General features: G+C 38.7%; 1 protein-coding gene across 4 annotated transcripts in view; it reads left to right on the top strand.

Moving 5' to 3' along the window:
* Positions 1-7,312, top strand: part of FAM3C (FAM3 metabolism regulating signaling molecule C) — a 53,677-nt gene extending 46,365 nt beyond the window's left edge. For all 4 annotated transcript variants that reach the window (XM_027968761.3, XM_027968760.3, XM_042248747.2 and 1 more), the window contains 2 exons: positions 4,110-4,236; positions 4,834-7,312. In XM_027968761.3, the coding sequence (XP_027824562.1) occupies positions 4,110-4,236; positions 4,834-4,923 (217 nt within the window). In that variant the 3' untranslated portion in view covers positions 4,924-7,312. The remainder of the gene's footprint in view (positions 1-4,109; positions 4,237-4,833) is intronic.
* Positions 7,313-18,016: the final 10,704 nt, after the last annotated feature.

Here is an 18,016-nt window from a genome sequence, read left to right as displayed (position 1 = left end):
CTTTTATCGTGGTAAGTTTCTAGGTCATTTACCCTCCTGGTGCATCTCTTGGGCATTCTCTAGGTGATCACTGTCCCTCTTAAAATGAAGCCCCAAGTTGGACATAGTGTTCCCGAAGTGGTCTGGCCAGTACAGGGTACAGTGGAGGTGCTCACTCACCATGTTTAAGAAATTACGGTTACTGTTCATGAAGACTAGCGTTGCATTCATGTTCTTTAGGGAGTCACGTCACAGTGTTCGTCAACTTAAAATCTCAGATCTCTTCATTTGATCTCCGAGGTTTTTTTTTAAATCACTGACAAGTCTGGTCTTTCTCCCCATTCAGAACTTGGTTTCGTTTAATGTGAATGAAGACTTTGTATTCATATATCCTCATTAAATTTAATTTTGCTGTTATTGGCCCACTTGGTCTTGATGCTGACATATGTCCTGTGAGATTTCCATTGTCTAGGCTTTGTACTCTCTCCAGAGTCATTCATATTTCTAAATCTAAGTCAGCAATGACAAACATATTTACTACAGGCAGTGTGCCACCAACTGGAGACCACTTCTAAGGGATTCATCTATTAATCAGCTGCAGAAACAACTTTTCCATTTCCAATGTACTCTAATAATCATACTGTCCAGTTGCTGTTTAATTATTTAATTTTCTGAGACTGTCAGATGCCTGCTTGAAATTCGTGGATGATGCTAATTATAATACCCTGGCTTACTGCCCCAAAACTCCTTTTAAAGTTGAAAGTATGAGATGATGTTTACTTGGCTTTATTAATCCAGCCCCCTTCCTACTACTCTTTCTCTTTATTTTCTTATTCTTTCTTTAATACTCACAGGACCTCCTTCTTGTAATCCTTTCTAAAATTTTGCTGTGAGTTAGATTTAGTTTTATTGAACTATTGTTTTTAAAAATTTCCTTTTTTTAAAAAAAAAAACTGGAATATTTAACTTTTAACGTCTTAACATCTTCACTTTCCATGATGCTTCTAAAATAACTGACATTACCTTGAAGATTATATTAACAAGTCCCTTAAGAATTTAAGTGTGTGACATGTGGGCCTCGAGGCTTAAATATAAAGTACTTAATATGGACATTCCTGAGCCACTGTTCCCTTTTTATGTTGATCAAAGAATGTTTGCCTCCCTGGAAAAGACAGTTGTGTTTTGATCTCGATATCCTATCATTCTCCTGAAACAGTGGATCCCTTCATTATTTATACTTGGTAGCAAAATTTCTCTCTGTGGCCTTAAGTAATTTTATGAACCTCATCTCATTTTGAGCACTCAGGTCTTCCTGGTAGTAGTATTAAAAGTGTTGTCATTAGTAACATGGTTTGCCTTGTATTTTTGCACACTTCCTTTTCTTAATTTGAACCCATCATGGGATAGATGTGGACTCTGGCAGTTCAAACCCAGGTTGTTCCAGGGTCAGTTATATATCTCCACTGCATCTCACACTGCACTACCTTTTAAAGAAATGGGATATTTTGACATCTGCTATATCAGGCACTCAAAATATTGGCTGTGTAGCATGGTTTTCAACTTTTCTTTGAGCCATGAAATCATCTTTTACTTAGTTACATAGAAGATAGCAAAAAGGAATAATAAAACCTCTCAAATTCTACGTAAGCAGATTAGAAAACTTCAGAAATTGTTGAGGAAGTTGTCTTGTTAGAAACTTGTAGTTATCTAGACACAGGGACATGTGGCATGGGTACCCAAGCCCACCCCAGGTTTGATTATTCACTGGGAGGAATCCAGGACTCGGCTTATAGACCTGCTCACTCAGGGCTATGATTTGTTACAGCAAAATGATGCAAAGCAGAATCCACGAAGGGCAGCTAGTTCAGAGCGGAGTCTGGAGGGAACCAGGGCACCAGGCCTGAGTTTCCAAGAGTCCTCTCCCAAGTGGAGTGACACAGAACATGCTTAATTCCTCTAGCAACAGATTGTGACAACACGGGGACATGCTGTCCACCAGGGAAGCTTATTAGAGCTCATGGCCCAGGGTTTTTACTGGGAACTGGTCATGAGGCACCGTCTGCCTTATACATCCCCAAATTCCAGATTCCCAGCCAGAAAGTAGATGTTTGGCATAAACTACTTTGTTTGCACAGTTTAGACACATGAGAGCCATCCTGATCAGTTCTGGGAATGGAGGGACCCTCCCCAAATCCAAGCTTCCAGAGCCAGTCAAGGACCAGTCTTGCTCTTAGGCCTTTCTAAGCCCTGCTATAGTAATCCTTTTCTGCTTAGGACCTCAAGGTATTCTCAAAGGAAAGTAAGGAAAGATGAGCAGAATCAAAATGAAAAGCTTAGTTTCCCATTGCTGCTAGATTGGTTAGTTTATTCATGCAGATCAAAACAATTTCTGAAATTTGAAATCCAGAAGGAAAAGACTGCCCTTCATTATATTTCTTAATTGTAAAAATTTTTAGATAAGAAAAAATTGCAGGTACTTCTGGCATGGGGCCAGGCCTGCATTTGGGTAAACACCTACTGTGAAGGCATTTTTTTGTATATAAAGCAATCTCTTGGCATTTGTGAACCTAACATTCAGCTATTTACAAGCAGCCCTGAAGCCTGCACCCTGAGATGCAATTTGTGATTTTTCTGAGATGTAACTGACTGAAGCCCATAGGCCTTCCTCCAGGAGGTTGTCACTAGGCTGCCCTAGTAAGCATGACCTCTGCTCTGCACCATTTATTGTAGATAAAGCAGCAAAACTCACTACTAGCACTGATGATACTAGTAAAATGTTCTAATTAAGAGGCCAGCAGTAGAACATTTGAATAAACTAAAGAATGGAATGTAATAGTTTGCAGATCCATGACATACGAACACTTCAGAAACAAGAAAACAGTTCATATAGTACTTTCAGGAGATGTCCATCTCCTACAGAAATTGCTTACCAAGTAAGCAGATGAATGAAAGTGATAGCAATTCATGTAAGGATGATTACAAGAAATACAGCTACAGACCCACTTTGGGGAGAAAGCCAGACGCAAGTACGTGTAGTTGTGTGTGAAGTTGTCAGAATCTTCAGAAACAGACTTCCCTGGTCCTTTTGCACAGCCATTTCATTTATTTTGATTTCCCTTGGTTATAAATGCATCACTTGATATAGTTATGAATCTGAAAGACTTAGTATTCCAGGGCTGCCCCTGATTTTCTCACTGATTCTTATGACCTTTCCCAGGAGGGCAGCAGTGCCCAAGCTGTGGTTAAAACAGATTCACTGCCCCCTGGATGTGACTAATTGTGAAAGGCTAATGACATATGTAGCTCTATCCTGTTCATGAAGCTTTTTTTTTTTTTAACATAAAGTATCCTGTTTATCTTCAGGTTAGTTACATGAGAACTGTCTTGCCAGTTTCAGATACTTCACATAAAATATTTAATGCCCTAAAAATATTTGAAAAACTTGAGTCATTTTGCAAACATTTGAAGTTAACAGATAAAGTCAGGTCTCTTATATTTGCATTTAGAATTGAGTATAAACTCATTGTATGTCAAATAAAATTATTTTTTAAATGTTATCAGTCCCAATCAGTAATCAGGACTTTCCTGTTGATAAATGTGTTATTATCTCTTCAGGCAAAAAGTACTGTTATGAAGTAGATATAAGTAAACATAGTGTTAGAAACATCCAGATTTCTATTAGCACTTACCTTAATTCTACTCAAATGTAATTTATAAAGACTGTAGTGGAGATTTAAAGTGATTTTTAATTTTACAAAGATGTTGACTACTTAAGAGCTTCTATTAGCCTGAATAGGTACCTACTGACAAAAATGACAGTTTCCCATTTTTATTTGATGGAATGTAGATGAAAATGAACTGTTGTTGTGAAATTAAGATACATAAAAGGTACTTCTAAATAGCATAAGCTAGAAATTTATTTGCTAGATTTCATAACTTTCATCATTAAAGATTTCAAATAGTAGGAATGTTACTCTGATAAAATTTATTTTTTTATGTTCTCTTATTTAAGCCAGGGTTTTCTCATTTATTTCATGGTTGTATGTTAAATATTGTAAGTGTATCAGTATTCGTTAGACCACATACAGTACACTACATTTACTGTATCATTCTTTTTCTCTCTCTTCAAGACTCAATGATGAGGCCCGGCGGCTGATTGCTGAACTGGGGAGTACATCTATTACTCATCTTGGTTTCAGAGACAACTGGGTCTTCTGTGGTGGAAAAGGCATTAAGACAAAAAGCCCTTTTGAACAGGTTAGTGTCTCAGACTTCATAATTAATGGGCAACAGCAATTGTGTGAAACCATACAGTATGTATTCCTATCCCAGTTATTTGCAACTTAGATAAAGCAGACATTAAATATGTTTCCATAATATGTTTCCATATTTTCCATAGGTTCCTGGCAATCAGTTATTTGGAATAATCATGACACTATTTTAATTTTAAAATTAAAAAAATTGTCTAATTATACATGAAATTTTTTTCCTATGTGACAATGCATTGGCCTATGATTACTTGTATCATAAGACCTTTAGGAAGTTGGTTATTAAAAATTTTAGCTGAACTTTTGATATTAGAATCAGTGAAGTACAGAAATACTTTAGAACTTAATAGAATGTAAACTTATTTTTGACTTACAAAGGATCTTTAAAGACCATCTGTGGTGTTTTGTTCTTTCAGCTCTTCTTTGAAGGTCTGCCAGTGTATGCCAGACCCCAGGCATTGCTCATCTAATATCTTGAACACTAATTTATATGTTAGTAGAAGTGTTACTGAAATGAGTATGCTTAATTATGTTATTGCAGATATGCAGTTTGCTAAAGTACTATACTGTGGTTGTGTTCCAACAGCACATAAAGAACAATAAGGACACAAATAAATACGAAGGATGGCCCGAAGTTGTAGAAATGGAAGGATGCATTCCCCAGAAGCAAGACTGACTTGGAGAAAACTGAAGGGAGCACACTTTCACTGTTAGTGGGAAAGCTCTACCAGAAAAACTACCTGTAAATATTTTAAGAGCATGCAGCCATCTCGGTGTGTGCATGTCCATTATCTCTTTTGATATCAGGATTATTTATTGCTGACGTAAATAGCTGTCTTTGTAAATAGTCATCATCATAAGCAAATCACTGAACCATTTTCAAGCACATCTCTCTAATGGTACAATGTTCAGACCATGATGCTAATAGCATCTTTTAATTCTAAAAGCATACCAATGGATAACTGAACAGATATGAAAAATATATTGATATATATACTAGTCGCTGTGAAAATCTATCATGGAATGATATGGATTTTAGGGAGCAGACTTTGTTTTCTTTTACATATATATATGTATATTGCCTTCTGATGATGGTATCTTTTAAATTAAAAAGATATTGGGCTAGTTGTGTGTGTAATGTTACTTTACAGTCTGACTCCCCTGTTGTATTTCTTTTCTTAGTCTTTTTCTTCCCTTCCCAAGAAACCTATAAATAAAATAAGAAAACATATCAAATACATGAAAAGCACAACAGAATTCTTTGTTTAATGTATACAGTACAAAGTAAATATATAAATGTAGATGGCATTCAGAACTGTAGTTTGATGGATTTTGTGTTAGCAGTGCGAATAACTTGATTTTGCATAAGCTATTCAGAGTGAGGCAGGAGGGGGCAACTCCCCAGAGCTGAGGAATCTGGCCAGGTCCCTTCCCCAGCCTTAGTAGGTCATTCAGGACAGCATATCAGTACAGTTAGAACCTTACTGGCCTAAGTTTTCCTTATTTAATTGTTCTCAGCCTTAACCAAGTGGTTTAGAAAGAGGCACACTTTAATGTCACAATGATTTTAGATTGTAAATCCAGAGATTCTGTATTTACTTTCATCTGACTTCCTGATAGTAATTTTTGCCTGAAAAGAAACAACATATTTATTTATCAATAAAAAAGTCCTAATGAACTGATTGGGACTGATAACAGTTAAGAAATAATTTTATTTGATACACAGTGACTTCATACCCAATTCTACCTAAAAATATAAAAAATCCAACTTTTTTGTTAACTTCAGATGTTCACAAAATGACTCAAGTTTCTTAAAATATTTTTAGGGCATTAAATATTATGTGTGAAGTATCTTAAGCTAGAACATAAAAAATGTAATGAACAAACTGCCTCTCACAGTAAAAGGCAGCACTTCAATTTTGGATCTAAATTTTAGATGCCTTACATAAAGAAAAACTAAAAGCAGTATTTTTTATTTTGCTATAAACTGAGTTAGAAGTTATTAAATATCAATGAGTTTGGGGGTACTGTTTCTTCCCTCAAACTGAATGTAATTCATGAATCAATGCACCTTACATTCTAAGCAATTTTTGTAAACTTTTCAGATTTTTGGTGCTGATACAGTAAATCACTTTCAGCATGTATCTTCTAACATTTCAAATGCTTCCTGTGCTTCTGTAAATTTAAAAAACAGCTATTTTACAGTTCCAGGGTTTGTGAAATAAGTATTGCTTTTTTTTTTTTTTTTAAGTAATGAGAATAAATATTCTTGGTTTTGCATTTGTTACTTTTTTTAATTTTTTTTGTATTATCTGGCAAAGTAATATACCTACAGAACTTCACATTGAGGTTTTATTGTCCTGCTTAACATGCAAAATTTAAGTCACTCCTATGGTTAAACACACTAATATCCTCAGGATATATCTTAACATAAATAGGATTTAAGTATCTAGATGACAAGACTTCTATTTCAAGATAAGGACTAACATGATAGCTTTATAGAGGTGTGTAAAATGTCAAAAGATTGGCTATTTAATTGCTTTCATGCAGTTTGCTGTTGTTTCAATTCTGTCTTGTATGGTTTATGTCAATATAACTTTGAAAGCAATAATTTTACTGTATTTTACTTTCAGATAACTTTTAAAAATCAGCATTGTAAATGCAACAATGCTCATTTAGTATTCAGAATTTTCATTAAAATCAGAAATTTGGCATTAACACTTTGGTCTTTTAAATGGTGTTTAAGGACTTATGGATGTATATTTTTTATTTGTAATCATAGATGCAGTCCCAAGAAAAGTTTATTATGATATGCCTGTTAAAATACAGCAAAGACAGTAGGAAAAAAAGTGTTATTGGGGAAATTAAAGAAAAATTGAGCCAGAATCTTTATATTCCTGACTTTGATTAAAATTTATCATTGTTCTTTCTATGTTGTATTCATTTTCAAATGAATTATATGATATTTTATAATTTTTTTGCCAGATGAAGCTCAATGCCTTTAGCCTGAAATGCACTTTATACTTAGTTTATACATATTATAAATAAATTGACCCCTCCACAAAGATGATAGTTTCATTCAATTTCATTGACACGCCCCATTTTTAAATGAAAGAATGAGAAATGTGCTGTGTTCAGTTAGGAAAGCAGTTGAAAGTAAAAATGCATTTAGAGTATTTTAAAAAATGAACATGAAAGGGGAAAAACTGCTTGTGTTGATCAGGAAAAAGATTTGCCACTCAACCTCTTCAGTTGGGCCTCCTCATGTAAATGAGGAGTTGTAGGATAAAGTACCAGAATTTACTTTTTCTTAAGCATTCCTCAGAAGCATTCCTTTGCTGTCTCTTCCCAGGGTGACTCTTCTGTTGCATACCTGGGTTTTGGTCGTTACATGTCAGTAGCTAGGTAATCTCTGTTTCCCTCAAAGCTCCCTTGATTTTTTTTTTAAAATTTACTTATTTTTAATTGAAGAATAATTGCCACTGATGAAAGAAATCAAAGATGACACAAATAGATGGAGAAACATACCATGTTCATGGATCAGAAGAATCAATATAGTGAAAATGAGTATACTACCTAAAGCAATCTATAGATTCAATGCAGTCTCTATCAAGCTACCAATGGTATTTCTCAGAGAACTAGAACAAATAATTTCACAATTTGTATGGAAATACAAAAAACCTCGAATAGCCAAAGCAATCTTGAGAAAGAAGAATGGAACTGGAGAACTGCCTGGCTTCAGGCTATCCTACAAAGCAACAGTCATCAAAACAGTATGGTACTGGCACAAAGACAGAAACATAAATCAATGGAACAAAATAGAAAGCCCAGAGATAAATCCACGTACCTATGGACACCTTATCTTTGGCAAAGGAGGCAAGAATATACAATGAAGAAGAGACAATCTCTTTAACAAGTGGTGCTGGGAAAACTGGTCAACCACTTGTAAAAGAATGAAACTAGAACACTTTCTAAGGATTAAAGATCTAAATGTAAGACCAGAAACTAGAACTCCTAGATGAAAACTTAGCAAAACACTCTGATGTAAATCATAGTAGGATCCTCTATGACCCACCTCCCAGAGTAATGGAAATAAAAGAAAAAATAAAAAGCTGGGACCTAATTAAACTTAAAATCTTTTGCACAATGAAGGAAACTATAAGCAAGGTGAAAAGACAGCCCTCAGAATGGGAGAAAATAATAGCAAATGAAGCAACTGACAAAGAATTAATCTCAAAAATATGCAAGCAACTCCAGAAAAGTAAGCAACCCAACCAAAAAATGGGCCAAAAAACTAAACAGACATTTCTCCAAAGAAGACATCCAGATGGCTAACAAAAACATGAAAAGATGTTCAACATCACTCATTATTAGAGAAATGCAAACCAAAATCACAATGAGGTACCTAAAATCTCACACCGGTCAGAATGACTACTGTCCAAAAGTCTACAAACAATAAATGCTGGAGAGGGTGTGGAGAAAAAGGAACTGTCTTACACTGTTGATGGGAATGCAAACTAGTACAGCCACTATGGAGAACAGTGTGGAGATTCCTTAAAAAACTGGAAATAGAACTGCCATACAACCCAGCAATCCCACTGTTGGGCATACACACCGAGGAAACCAGAACTGAAAGAGACACATGTAACACAATGTTCATCGCAGCACTGTTTACAATAGCTAGGACATGGAAGCAACCTAGATGTCCATCAGCAGATGAATGGATAAGAAAGCTGTGGTACATATACACAATGGAATATTACTCAGCTATTAAAAAGAATGCATTTGAATCAATTCTAATGAGGTGGATGAAACTGGAGCCTATTATTCAGAACGAAGTAAGTCAAAAAGGACAACACCAATACAGTATATTAACACATATATATGGAATTTAGAAATATGGTAATGATGACCCTATATGCGAGACAGCAAAAGAGACACAGATGTAAAGAACAGACTTTTGGACTCTTGGGAGAAGGCAAGGGTGGGATGATTTGAGAGAATAGCACTGAAACATGTATATTATCATATGTGAAATAGATCGCCACTCCAGGTTCAGTACATGAGACAGGGTGCTCAGGGTTGGTGCACTGGGATGACCCTGAGGGATGGGATGGGAAGGGATGTGGGAGGGAGGTTCAGGATGGGGAAAAATAATTATAAAAAGAATTTTAAAAAAATAATTGCTTTACAGTATTGGTTTCTGCTGTATATCAACATGAATCAGCCATAGGTACACATATGTCCCCTCCCTCTTGAACCTCCTTCCCATCTCTCACCCCATCCCAACCCCTCTAGATTGTTATAGAGCATTCAGTTTGAAAGCTCCCTCAATTTAACCTGGCCTCAGCCTCTCATTGTTCCTTTCCCTGACCCTGTCTCCTTTCTTGAGGTTCCAGTAAAATCAAGTGTTCTTGTGGTTTAGTCACCAAGTCGTGTCTGACTCTTCTGGCCCCATGGCTTGTAGCCCACCAGGCTCAAGAATATGGGGTGGGTTGCCATTTCCTTCTCCAGGAGATCTTCCCAACCCAGGGATTGAACCCACATCTCCTGCATTGGCAGGCAGATCTGTCATCCTGCCCCAGAGCCTTCCCCCATCCAGGGAGGGTTAGAGTACCAAGGGCAACTGAATTAAGGACATACTTCCAACACTACAATGTCTCAGATTCTAGGAGTCCTCAGAAAGGAATAGGAATTGCCAGCCCTACATTTAGAAACAAAAGAGAGGTTTCTCTGGGGTTTGTTCCATGGGTAGTTTATAAGCATAAAACACAGCCAAGACCTACAGTTACTTCACAGGTACAGCGAGCTGCCATTGCTAAGCTCACTGTTCAGCTCTATAGAAATCATGCCCATCACTGGAGTGCATCAACTATTGAAAGAACAAGTTGAAACTCAGTTGGCAAAAGATATTCCCTTCATTGTAAGCTCCTAGTTTCCATATAATCAGCCCATACTGTGACCGCAACCATGAAATTAAAAGATGCTTGCTCCTTGGAAGAAAAGTTATGACAAATCTAGAAAGCATATTAAAAAGCAGAGACATTACTTTGCCAACAAAGTTCCGTCTAGTCAAAGCTATGGCTTTTCCAGTTGTCATGTACGGATGTGAGAGGTGGACCATAAAGAAGGCTGAACGCCAAAGCATAGATGCTTTTGAACTGTGGTGTTGAAGACTCTTGAGATTCCCCTGTACTGCAAGAAGATCCAGCCACTCAATTCTAAAGGAAATCAGTCCTGAATATTCATTGGAAGGACTGATGCTGAAGCTGAAACTCCAATCCTTTGGCCACCTGATACAAAGATCCGACTCATTGGAAAAGACCCTGATGCTGGGAAAAATTGAGGGCAGGAGGAGAAGGGGATAACAGAGGATGAGATTGTTGGATGGCATCACCGACTCAATAGATGTGAGTTTGAGCAAGCTCCGGGAGTTGGTGATGAATAGGGAAGCCTGGCGTCAGCTGCAGTCCATGGGGTTGCAAAGAGTCGGTGATACTTTAAATGAAGCCACTAGGGTTTCCTTCTTGTTGACCCTGTCCTTTACATGCTGCTGCTACTGCTGCTAAGTCACTTCAGTCATGTCCGACTCTGTGTGACCACATAGATGGCAGCCCACCAGGCTCCTCCATCCCTAGGATTCTCCAGGCAAGAACACTGGAGTGGGTTGCCAGTTCCTTCTCCAATTCATGAAAGTGAAAAGTGAAAGTGAAGTCACTCAGTCATGTATGACTCTTGGCGACCTCATGGACTGCAGCCCGCGAGGCTCTTCCATCCATGGGACTTTTCCCAGGCAAGAGTACTGGAGTGGGGTGCCATCACCTTTACATGCTAGTCATGTTTCAGCCATAGAGTGGCTGCCTCTTTTTTCTTCCAACCCCATCATATCAAGTGTTATGGTCTGAATATTTGTGTCCCCTCAGAATTCATATGTTGCAACCTAATCCCCAGTGTGATGGTATTTAAAGCTGGGGCTTTTGGAAGGGGATTAAGGCTAATAGAGTTTTGCCAAGAGAATGCACTGGTCATAGCAAACACCCTCTTCCAATTACACAAGAGAAGACTCTACACATGGACATCACCAGATGGTCAACATGAAAATCAGATTGATTATATTCTTTCCAGCCAAAGATGGAGAAGCCCTATACAGTCAGCAAAAACAAGACCGAGAGCTGACTGTGGCTCAGATCATGAACTCCTTATTGTCACATTCAGACTTAAATTGAAGAAAGTGAGGAAAACCACTATACCATTCAGGTATGACCTAAATCAAATCCCTTATGATTATACAGTGGAAGTGAGAAATAGATTTAAGGGACTAGATCTGATAGATAGAGTGCCTGATGAACTATGGACAGAGGTTCATGACATTGTCCAGGAGAAAGGGATCAAGACCATCCCCATGGAAAAGAAATACAAAAAAGCAAAATGACTGTCCGGGGAGGCTTTACAAATAGCTGTGAAAAGAAGAGAAGTGAAAAGTAAAGGAGAAAAAGATATAAGCATCTGAATGCAGAGTTCCAAAAGAATAGCAAGGAGAGATAAGAAAGCCTTCTTCAGTGATCAATGCAAAGAAATAGAGGAAAAGAACAGAATGGGAAAGACTAGAGATCTCTTCAAGAAAACTAGAGATACCAAGGGAACATTTCATGCAAAGATGGGCTCGATAAAGGACAGAAATGTTATGGACCTAACAGAAGCAGAAGATATTAAGAAGAGGTGGCAAGAATACACAGAAGAACTGTATAAAAAAGATCTTCACGACCCAGATAATCATGATGGTGTGATCACTCACCTGGAGCCAGACATCCTGGAGTGTGAAGTCAAGTGGGCCTTAGAAAGCATCACTACAAACAAAGCTAGTGGAGGTGATGGAATTCCAGTTGAGCTATTTCAAATCCAGAAAGATGATGCTGTGAAAGTGCTGCACTCAATATGCCAACAAATTTGGAAAACTCAGCAGTGGCCACAGGACTGGAAAAGGTCAGTTTTCATTCCAATCCCAAAGAAAGGCAATGCCAAAGAATGTTCAAACTACCGCACAATTGCACTCATCTCACACGCTAGTGGCTCAGACAGTAAAGCATCTGTCTGCAATGCAGGAGATGCGGGTTCTATCCCTGGGTTGGGAAGATCCTCTGGAGAAGGAAATGGCAGCCCACTCCAGTATTCTTGCCTGGAAAATCCCATGGACCACGGAGCCTGGTAAGTTACCATCCATGGGGTTGCAAAGAGTCAGACACGACTGAGTGACTTCACTTCGCTTCACTTCACACGCTAGTAAAGTGATGCACAAAATTCTTCAAGCCAGGCTTCAGGAATACGTGAACTATGAACTTCAGATGTTCAAGCTGGTTTTAGAAAAGGCAGAGGAACCAGAGATCAAATTGCCAACATCCACTGGATCATGGAAAGAGGAAGATAGTTCTAGAAAAACATATATTTCTGCTTTATTGACTATGCCAAAGCCTTTGACTGTGTGGATCACAATCAACTGTGGAAAATTCTTCAAGAGATGGGAATGCCAGACCACCTGACCTGCCTCTTGAGAAACCTGTATGCACGTCAGGAAACAACAGTTAGAACCGGACATGGAACAGCACACTGGTTCCAAAAAGGAAGAGGAGTACGTCAAGGCTGTGTATTGTCACCCTGCTTATTTAACTTCTATGCAGAGTACATCATGAGAAATACTGGACTGGAAGAAGCACAGCTGGAATCAAGATTGCCGGGAGAAATATCAGTCACCTCAGATATGCAGATGACACCACCCTTATGGCAGAAAGTGAAGAGGAACTAAAAGCCTCTTGATGAAAGTGAAAGAGGAGAGTGAAAAAGTTGGCTTAAAGCTCAACATTCAGAAAACTAAGATCATGGCATCTGGTCCAATCCCTTCATGGCAAATAGATGGGGAAACAGTGGAAACAGTGGCTGACTTTATTTTTCTGGGCTCCAAAACCACTGCAGATGGTGATTGCAGCCATGAAATTAAAAGACACTTACTCTTTGGAAGGAAAGTTATGACCAACCTAGATAGCATATTCAAAAGCAGAGACATTACTTTGCCAACAAGGTCCGTCTAGTCAATGCTGCTTTCTCCTGTGGTCATGTATGGATGTGAGAGTTGGACTGTGAAGAAAGCTGAGTACCAAATTGATGCTTTTGAACTGTGGTGTTGGAGAAGATTCTTGAGAGTCCCTTGGACTGCAAGGAGATCCAACCAGTCCATTCTAAAGGAGATCAGTCCTGGGAGTTCATTGGAAGGACCAGTGCTAATGCTGAAACTCCAATACTTTGGCCACCTCATGGGAAGAGTTGACTCATTGGAAAAGACTCTGATGCTTGGAGGGATTGGGGGCAGGAGGAGAAGGGGACAACAGAGGATGAGATGGCTAGATGGCATCACCAACTGGATGGACATGAGTTTGAGTAAACTCCAGGAGTTGGTGATGGACAGGGAGGCCTGGTATGCTGCGATTCATGGGATGGTAAAGAGTGAGACACAACTAAGCGACTGAACTGAACTGAACTAAATCATAAGGGTGGAGCCCTAACAAATGGGATTATTGTCTTTATAAAACAGACCCCAGAGAGCTTCTTGGCTGGGCTTCTCTGCCATGTGAGGATACAGTGAGGAGATGGTCATCTGTGAACCAGGACATAGCCCTCCAGACACTGAATCTGTTGTCACCTTGATCTTGGACTCCCCAGTGTCCAGAACTGTAAGAAATACACGTACTATTTATAAGCCACCCAGTTTGCAGCGTTTTGTTATAGCAGCCCGTACAGACCAAGATACCAAGCCAGACGGGGACCGCGTAAATGACTAGGATAGCAAGATCATCAGATAGGACACAGCTCTTCACCTGAGGTTCTCCTTGACCTCCAAGCTCTTGACTATATACTCCCTACCCTTCTACTCTAAGGCTTCCCTGGTGGCTCAGATGGTAAAGAATTTCCCTGCAATGCAAGAGACCTGGGTTCTATCCCTGATTTGGGAAGGTTTTCCCAGAGAAAGGAATGGCTACCCACTCCAGAATTCTTGCTTAAAAATTCCATGGACAGAGGAGCCTGGTGGGAGGAACCTGGTGGGCCACAGTCCATGGGCTCTCAAAGAGTCGAACACAACTGAGCAACTAACACTTTCACTTCCACTCTACCCACACTGACACCAAACTCCCTTTCATAGGCAGAACTTAAGCTTTTGTGTATTTCCATGCAACTAGCTTTCAGATGATCACATGATACAGTTCCACATGCTGGCCCCCATGAGTATGTGAAATTATGTGACTTCAGCTAGAGGCAAGGCATGTTTTCTGATCCTTCCTGTGGCAGCAGCTGAGTCTTAGAGGACAGTCTGCTGAAGCTCCAGGATGGGAGACACAAAAACCTTCAAATACTCCACTCATCTCCTGGGACTGTCATCAGGTCAGAGGAGATGCTGAGATCTGGCGGACCCCCTTGACCCTAGCATTGGCTTCTTGTGAAGGTTCTTACCACACACGGCAGTTCCTGGACGAGAGAGGAATCTTGAATGGGAACTTTGAAACCCTTTTTTTTTCTTTTCTTTTTTTTTTTTTTTGGTTTCTGGGATCAACACTTTCCTCACAAGTCTGTTGTTTGAAATTTACTCATTTGACTTTCAAACACATTTTCAGCCATGTATCATGTGTTCAAATGCAGCCCTGCTTGTCTACCTACCACACAAGTGCTGTTGCTACTGCTTAGATGTCACCTCTTCAGATGAACTAGCTGGGGCCAGGAACGCCTTGCCAGTCTTAGCCCTCTGCATCACCAGTGGAATGAGATGGCCACCTGACAACTGGTTTCTGTGTATCCCTGTGTAGTGGGAACTTGTTTAGAGAAGGAGTGTGTTTTGTTTGGCAAGAACAGAATGAATTTCAAAGAAATGTCTCCAGGTCAAGCTCAGAGCAGAGGAGAGATGTGAAAGCAAATGATGCTGAGGAGTAGTTAGAAATATGTTCAGGCATGGGGAAGTGGTACCCGGAGGGTTGTAGTTAAGAGCGGACAGTGAGGATTTCCTGAGGTGTGAGGAATGAGCCTGTGTCCCCTTGACCGAGGGGAGTGCACCTTTCCCAGATTCAAGTATAAGGACCTGAGATTTAAGATCAGTAAATGAGCTAATGCCTGACTCTATAGAAACCTTTGGCCTGGGAATGGAGTTGAAAGCCATTTCTTGCGGAACTGTTAACACCTTGCAAAGAAGCGTTAAAATCCCATTATGAAGAAAAACAAACCCCATTACGAAAATACCCTGGAGACATTTCCCTGTAGTTCTTGAGCCCTGGGAGAGTGGGTCATGGGCACGGTTACAGGCGTTTGTGACAATTGAAATTTTGAGACAGTAGTTCCTATATTTAGTTAATGAATTTTAGATGTAGTTTCTCAAGAAATGATAAATTTGGCGTTTGGGTGACGAAAAAGAGCTCAAACCAGCAGAGGGGAGAATTTTTTCTTAGAAATTTATCTTTCAGCTTGTAAAAGTGTTAAACCTGAATCTAATACATATCAGAAATGTGAAAGAGGATTTATCGCATTCACTTTTTCAGTCCCCCCTTTTGCTTCTATGCTATATGCTACTTCTTGTCTGGCTTCCATAGAGCCTTGTGAAGAACAAAAATGTGTAAATGTGTTGTGTGCCAGAAAGTTTGAGATTAAACAATTGAAATGGATATAACTTTAAACTTACCCAAAATTATATGTCAATTTTGTCTCAATAAAGCTGGAGAAAATATAAAAACAATACAAAAATTTTCAAAGATTTTTAAAAAAGTAAATTGTAGATGTACTAGAAATAAAAAGGTAATTACTGTCTTACATTTTGTTTATTTATATCTATCATTGGCTTATGAAGACATCAAGGTATGTTTAAATATGCAGTTGAATTTAGTGATATTCCCCCTTTATGTTCAAGCATGCTAAGTCACTTCAGTAGTGTCTGACTCTTTGCGACCCTAAGGACTATAGCCCACCAAGCTTAGAGAGTCCCTGTCCATGGGATTCTACAGGGAACAATATGGAGTGGGTTGCCATTTCCTCCTCCAGGGGATCGTCCCAACCCAGGAATCGAATTCCAGTCTCTTACAACTCCTGCATTGGCAGGTGGATTCTTTACAACTAGCACCAACTGGGAAGCCCGTTCTTCTTTTATCAAAGAGTAATTAGGGGCTATTGGGAGCCACCCTGCCTCTTTCTTGGTTAAACATGGCCAGGTGGATATGGGCCATGATCATGGACAGCTATTTGTTGCTGACATGCAGAAGAAAAATCTTCTCAGTCTCTTTGAAAGTGAATCACCCAAGGGTTCAGAATGGTATTTTAACAGAAGGAAATAGGCAGCCCTACACCCCTCTTTCTCCCTGCTCTTCCAATTCTCATACACAAATCAGATCCTTTCACTTTTTCTGTGAATTTAAAAGTCACATATGAGACTTTGTGTTGACTTTGTCCACATTTATGATCACTCTCCCTTTATAACTAGTGGGCAAGGCTGCTTTTTCTAGCATGATTTTGTTTCAAGGGATTTTAATCATGCAAACCATCTCTAGTGGTTTTACTTTGGATGTGGATGTAAACCATTGCCAAAAGTAAATTTCATCTGTCTATTAAAAATAGCACCTTATGTAACAATTGGCTGTAAGCACAACAATGAAAAGGATGCACATATTTATATAATGTCACACTAAATTAGTTTGATCTTCACCCCTAGTCATTTCCTTTGGAATGATTGTTAGGCTCTTGAAGCATAATCCAACTGTTAGCCACACTGGGATCTAAACTAGAGGGAAGTTTAAATCACTTAGACCTTAGATATCAGAGGCAGTGTATTTTAATTATATTTCATGGTGAATTCTAAGAACTCAATTCTCCCATCACTTCTCTCCAGCTTCTCAACCAAGTTTATATAATCAAACCAGGGAGGAACATCCTGTAATTGTCATTATATTTACAAATCCCCAAACTCTTTAAATGATACACTGTAAACTCTGTACTGACTATTTTGTTGCTGTGAGAGGCACCATAATGATATGATGGTTAAGGAAACAGTCTCTGAAGCCAGCCTGTTCTGTGTGACCTGGGCCAGCTACTTAGCTCACCATTACGATGTCTGTTTCTGTAAAGTGAGGACTACAAGAGTGGTACCTATTTTATGAGGTTATCATGAGGCTCAAATGTCTTAATATATATGATTTATTTTGAATACTGTCTGGTATATAATAAGTGCTATCTAAATGTTTACTAATATTTTCTTTTTCAAAAGAATTGAGTCCTTGGTGTACCACTGTTTTTCCTTTTGTGCTGGACCACCCATCTGTCCTTCTCAGTTTACCTTATTATTCTACTCCAAGAAATGTCATGAATTATTACATCTGGTCTACACTGAAACTGAAATTAAAAAAAAAAAAAAGGCATCTTGGCCAACTTTCCTTAAGAAAGTCTTGTTTTGCAGAATATAGATGGTTCCTGGAGATATGATTTGAATTTTTCTTTCCTCAAGTCAGCTAAGTGGATTATAGTGTTCTCAATCACTAACTGGCTCCAAATGGTGGGTTTAATTCTCAGTATTTGATGAGGAATTTGGAAGGTGATGTAAAAAGTATCAGCAGCTCACCAAACCGACTATAAACAAATATTTTGATGGAAAGCTTTTCTGGTTCCACATCTGAAGTAAAACCAAACACATCAGTACTCACTATACTTCAGAAAATTAAAATGTTTCCTAAACACATGACTAGAACTGAGAGAGA

This window comes from Ovis aries, chromosome 4, assembly GCF_016772045.2.
Source record: "Ovis aries strain OAR_USU_Benz2616 breed Rambouillet chromosome 4, ARS-UI_Ramb_v3.0, whole genome shotgun sequence".
Classification (NCBI taxonomy): Eukaryota; Metazoa; Chordata; class Mammalia; order Artiodactyla; family Bovidae; genus Ovis; species Ovis aries.
Note: the sequence above shows the minus strand (reverse complement) of the source record. Positions and strands in the feature narration are given on the sequence as shown.